The sequence below is a fragment of the Octopus bimaculoides genome, chromosome 18, assembly GCF_001194135.2.
Source record: "Octopus bimaculoides isolate UCB-OBI-ISO-001 chromosome 18, ASM119413v2, whole genome shotgun sequence".
Classification (NCBI taxonomy): Eukaryota; Metazoa; Mollusca; class Cephalopoda; order Octopoda; family Octopodidae; genus Octopus; species Octopus bimaculoides.
In genome coordinates this window covers 49,678,847-49,685,018 of record NC_068998.1, presented here as the reverse complement: position 1 = coordinate 49,685,018, position 6,172 = coordinate 49,678,847, and the positions used below count along the sequence as shown (strand labels likewise).

Sequence of the window (6,172 nt, the reverse complement as noted above, 5' to 3'; positions counted from 1 at the left end):
ATTTGTACAAAATTTCATGACAAAATATTCATTTTCCTGGAAGTTAAGAGGAATTTAAGTTGAATTTCCGAATATTGTACCCCACCTCCTTCTAAAACACTTTCACCGAAAATCTTTGTATATTTGGAATCTACATAATAAATAATATATGCATAGAAAATTTCATTAAAAAATATTCATTTTTATGAAAGTTATGACCTTCCAAATTTGGGGGATACAACTCTGTAGTTATGCCATCAATGTTTCGTAAATATACCACGATGTGAATGATTGTTTACTTGCACGTGTATACGTTTGAGAGAGCGAGAGAGGAAGAGGGGGAGAAATGAATAGAGATTGAGAGCAATGTGTATATTGTTGTCACAGGTCATGTATGTGTGGTTGTGTGTGTCTTTACGTATCTATGTTATGAAAAATAGGTAAAGAATACTGAGATGAAAGTTTAATCCATGACGTTGTATGTATCACTTTCTGTCTCTCTTCTTCTCCCTCTTTTACTTTTACTCTCTATATTTCTATGTTGAGCGCGTGTGTAAGAATGGCGTTCCAGGTAGCAGGGATGAAATATAAAAGTTGCTAGAAACAACAGCCAAATCTCACTTAAATCACACAAAGTAAACGGAATTTTAAAAATCTAATTAATGCACTGGAAAGTTCACATCGAGAAAATTCCATTGATGTAAAAAATTTTACGAAAAAGTGGAAAATGTGGATTTCTATAAACATTCAAAAAGGTTTCACACAAACACACAATTTCAGATTTATATATTAAGATTTATATGTATGTATGACTCTATGTATGTGTATGCATGCATGTATACGTATACAGATATACACATTTGTGATAACAATATTACAATTAAATCCATATCACATATACTTGCAGAAGTTGTCCGATAAGAACATGTCATTAAAAGACATTTTCGCCTCTTTGCAAGGTGCGTTTGCTTCTTTACTGCAAAGCTTGGCCAGATCAACACCTAAAATATAAATTAATATTAGAAGTTCATTGGTGTAAACTCATAGGACATCCCATAAATATATACTCCTAAGTGGAATTTATTTTATGTGATTAGTGATATGAAAACTGACGACCATATTTACTTTCAGCGATTGGCATCTCAATATCAATTTACAGACGAGTTTTCTGATGTATCTATCTATCATGAATTTTATGCAGGCATTTTATCGATCATAAAAAGAAGTGTAAAATGGAGACTAGCGGTATTTCAGATCAGAAACCCGGAAGAAAAAAAAGATGCTGAACATTTTGTGCAGCACGATATCATTCAACCAGTTCGCTGCCTTTTATACTGGATTATTGAAACACATTTATGACAAACTTTTGATAATTCAGAATAAAGTCTTAGCGTCGTTGCAGAATTAGTAGAGTCATTACACTTCTAAACGCCATATGCACAAATTATATGTAGTGAAATTATGATTTCATTCATTTATGCTAAAATTGCACATATAAATTTATTTATAGATTGTAAATGGATAATTAAAAAAAGGAATATAATAAAATAAAAATATCTACACATCAAATATTCATTTTTTGTGATGTAATATATTTTGTATATCAGTCCTGATATGAAATATTTTCTATATCAGTGGAAAAGAACGAAGTAAACTGGCGCCCTTAGCAAAACTGAAAAAAGTTATGACGGAAAGAGATGCGTTGTTTGGTGAACCGCAATATTACGAAATCTATAAACTTGTACGTCAAGGTTTATAAATACAGAGCACTTTAATTTATTTTTCATAAAATTTACACAAAGTATATATGTATGTATATATGTATGTATATATGTATATGCATATGCGCATATATATATATATATATATATATATATAAATAAATATAAATATATTCATCCATACATACATACTTATATATGTATATATATAGATATGCATATATAATTGTATATGTATATCTGTGTGAGTGTATCGAATTTTTTAGGCTTACTAGATACATTATTGATAGAATTTTCATTGAAATTATGTAAATTGTACATACCAACCACAAGAAGCGACATGAACATGAAAACCTTCATTCTGGACAATTTGATGGACACAGATGTATTCTCTCGCAACCAAAAATTACGAATTTTATATATATGAGGTTGAAAGAGATAATATATTTGACATGTTTGCCTACGGCTAACCAGGGGATACTAACAAAGCATATTTGCTCTGAATTGGAATTGCGTCAAATATTGTAATAAAATATTGACAGAATGCCAAAAGCTTACATACATCATACATCATTTGAAGAAATGAAGAAAAGAACTCTTTCACTGAAATTGTTATGTAAAACTTTTTCAAAATAACCAGTCTTTCTCTGTTAGTGAATTATATACGCATATACTGGAGAAGCTCTCTAACTACGCTTTGTGGAACGTTGTTCTGGTGCTGGCAGTTATATAAGTCGAATAATTCTTGAAGAATTCCAGCACATGTGTTATATTATTCTTCAACAGGCCGAACTGATAACGATTAAGGTGCTCTCACATGCTACTTCTCCACCACTTCTCATCTAGATTGATATGTTACATAGTCTTGTTTTTTGTTTTTTGTTTTTTTTCAAATTCGTACAGCTCATGTTTCGATATGTGTAGTGTCAGATTTGTTTCATTATCAAAGTACCCATCAATCTAGAATGTTAGCTATAATACAATGACTACTTGTATGAAGCATTGCAACTTCCATTATAAAATGGAATCCAGCGAAATTGTTAATCCATATTCTCATCAGTGCAATAAAATGCATTTTATATTTGTGTTTAGTTGTGAGTATTGTTAGTGTGCCGGGCAACACGCTAAACAGTATTTCTTCCGACTGCAGAAGAGGGTCGACTTTCCTTTTCAAGATATAACAAGTAAAATTCCCACAATATTTTATAAGTCGAGAGTTCTGATAGACATATTTTCGTTATTCTCCGGAGATTAATTCCTGAAATCATTATTCATTGTTGGCCCTTTCTTTATGCATGGGTCATTCATATTTGCCATGATTCTCTTGTCCAAGATACCCATAGTTATCACATGACTAGAAGTTCTATTGATAAAATTCTCAGTGCTATATGTGCCAAGGAGTGCAGAACTCTCCCGCAATTTATTGTTTAAAATGCGCATTTGGAATCACCAAATTTCATCCGAACGTCTGTAGAAACTTGGGTCATATAAGTTCCAATTTTTTTTTATGCTGTCGATTGAATCTCAGGTCGTCGGCGAAGAAGGAATGACAAATACTTCTGGATCCATACTTTCCTATATTTAAGAGATGAGGACTTATGTATATTATTTACGTTATTCACATATGACAGATATTTGTCCTCATCTTGTTTGTTGTTAACACAACGCTTCGGCTGATACACCGTCCAGCCTTCATCAGGTGTCTTGGGGAAATTTCGAACCTGAGTTCTCATTCCTAAGGTATTTTCGATGTCATTGTTATTATTATTATTTTTTTCTTTCTTCAAATTTTCTTCCATTTCTCGCCAAGTGTTTTCCGTACACCTGGGGCAGAGAAACTCGTTGTATGCATTCCCAGTTTACACACGCAAATTCACAGGTAAATTATGTATTTATTATTACTTATCATTATTTATTATTATTATTATTATTATTATTATTATTATTATTATTATTATTATTATTACTCGGAAACTTGATGTTAGTAGCCCGCGCTCTTAAACACTACGCCATATGTCCCACGGACATAATAATAATAATAATAATAATAATAATAATAATAATAATAATAATAATAATAATAATAATAATAATAACAACAACAACAACATCGAAAAATAGGTAAGGAATGAGAACGCAGGTTTCGAAAATTTCCCCAAGACACCTGATGAAGGCTGGACGATGTGTCAGCCGATGCGTTGTGTTAACAACAAACAAGATGAGGACAAATATCCGTCAAATGTAAATAATGTAAATAATGTTCTGGATCCATCTTTATGGTAAATATCTTTTGCGAAGAGATATTATAGTAGGAAAGCTGCCTCGTTGGAAGTTACTTATTTGGTAGTGAATGCTACCCTACTCAATTTCCTATGTATATATATATATATATTTATATATATATATATATATAATGCCGAGAATAAGACAAAAATATTTTAAGAGGTCTTTAATGATCAGTTACAATTGTGGTAGCAACGCCATTTTACGCAGAAGATCTAAGTAAAAATTTACGCAATACTTGCTGTTATCTATGTATATATACCAGAGTAAGCACATAAATGTAAAAAGGGGCTGAAAAAATAGTACTCGAATGCCGGATGTAGGGTAATATGCTTTAAGAAAATATTTTCAAAGTCATCGCAAAAACTGTTACTCAGAGTTTTAACTTCCTGTTGAACAGGAATGTGAAACTCTGAGTAACACTTTTCTTGATGACACAGCTTTATTAATAAAGTATATATATACATTTATATATTATAGGACATTTATTGCGACTTTTATTCAACAAATTTTATTCAACAAAAACAATAACAATATGCAACAAAATACATCTTTAAATGATTATTCGGAGCATATTCACCATTTACTTCGATTACTGCTCCCCATTTGCTTGGCAGACGGTCAGAACGTTATTTAAAGATGTTTCTTTCTTAAATGTTGATATGGTCTTTATTGAAAGCAAGCTGCAATAATTATGCACCAACCCAATTTATATATATATTTACATACACTGAATTAACGTAATTAAACTTGCAGTAATCAACACATTTACCAATATCACCTGTAAAAAATAAGAAAAGAATGTTAGTTAACATTATTTATAGGAGTCTTTTTTTTAAACTACGCATGATATATTAATCTACATTCGATAAATTTGATAGACTGCTTTAAATTATTAATCGTATTTGCGATGATATATGCGAAAAACACTTTGAGGGAAGGGATTAAGGAGAAATAATTATTATTAATATTATCGCCTATCGCGAGGTCCTGGTTTTAATTCCTAGATTTGAGGCGCGGTGTGCTCTTGAGCAAAACATCAACTGGTGTTGCTTTACACGTGTTGTACACCATGCAACTGTTGTGACAACGTCTGTTTCATGCATGACGTGATGTAATGCACAACACATAAATTTGATTACTATATACGAATCATTTATACAGGTCTTTCAGCGAAAGCTGAAGACCCGTACGTCGTCTTCGACTATTGAGTCCGTCGTTAGTATTGATAAAGATGATAACATTAATGCTACTGATAATAATAATTTGTTTACGATAATTTTTATAACTTTCCATTGCATATTCATAGAATGTTGCATTCATTTCAATTGTTTTCAAAATTATAGATTAATGCAGCTAACCCATATTGAATACTGAATATAATACACATAAATATTAAACATTTTGCAGTATTACACCTCCACTACAGTTAGTGAAGCATTAAAAGGATTTGAATAAAACACATTTCCTATGATATCGTCAATAATGATCACAAAACTACAATAACACACACATATCGCAGATCTGTACTTTATCATAGACATTGAATAGGAGATATTGCATTGTCCATCATTATCAAGTGTCTGCTAGTGTTGACACACTGAGCAAAATTCTTAAGAGTTTTATTAGTACATCACGATAGAATTAAACCCGTATTTTCCCATAATGTTACGTACTTCATTTTGGTTGCCAGAATTCTTTTCAGATAACTTCTGAAACAAAAATTGAATATGATGTAAAGCGAAATTTTTAAAGTTTAAATAAATATTTTAAAATAAAAGATAAATTCTTGTTCGCCGAACAAGGTTTCTGTTACACCAAACATTTTTATACGAGAAGATGAAACAAAATATGTATAATGTCTTTGATCGTTCTGTAGTCCCATGATTTCCAAATAGTGTCCTGTTTTCTGGAAATTAAGCAAATCATATGACACGCATTTATGTCATTGAACCCCAAGATGTCTTCGGGGGAAAAAACCAATAAGCACATAAAAAACAGTCGGTGAATTCAACAGTTTTCATTGTCCAACCGTTTTAACATAGGTGGAGACGATTGCACAAATAAACTATGTGTGTCTGTGTTATCTGTGACATTCGTTGATGCTGCATCGAAGAGGCCAGGGAATAGAAGAAAGAAGACATGCATCCAACACCAGAGCTGAAGACACCTCCGAAAGGGGGGGGGGG

At 31.6% G+C, this 6,172-nt stretch overlaps 2 protein-coding genes across 8 annotated transcripts in view; both read right to left on the bottom strand.

Moving 5' to 3' along the window:
* The window catches only part of LOC128249910 (uncharacterized), a 6,053-nt gene extending 3,824 nt beyond the window's left edge, over nt 1-2,229 (bottom strand). Inside the window, exons 1-2 of the mRNA XM_052974502.1 lie at nt 2,024-2,229; nt 881-980 (exon numbers count right to left, since the gene is read on the bottom strand). Of these exons, the coding sequence (XP_052830462.1) occupies nt 881-980; nt 2,024-2,060 (137 nt within the window). The 5' untranslated portion in view covers nt 2,061-2,229. The remainder of the gene's footprint in view (nt 1-880; nt 981-2,023) is intronic.
* A 2,074-nt stretch (nt 2,230-4,303) lies between these two features.
* LOC128249899 (uncharacterized) overlaps nt 4,304-6,172 on the bottom strand; it is a 7,045-nt gene continuing 5,176 nt past the window's right edge. For 5 of the 7 annotated variants that reach the window (XM_052974478.1, XM_052974474.1, XM_052974476.1 and 2 more), the window contains 2 exons: nt 5,660-5,695; nt 4,304-4,764 (listed from right to left, as the gene is read on the bottom strand). In XM_052974478.1, coding sequence (XP_052830438.1) covers nt 4,705-4,764; nt 5,660-5,695 — 96 coding nt within the window. In that variant the 3' untranslated portion in view covers nt 4,304-4,704. The remainder of the gene's footprint in view (nt 4,765-5,659; nt 5,696-6,172) is intronic. The other 2 variants (XM_052974475.1, XM_052974473.1) reach the window with 1 other exon arrangement.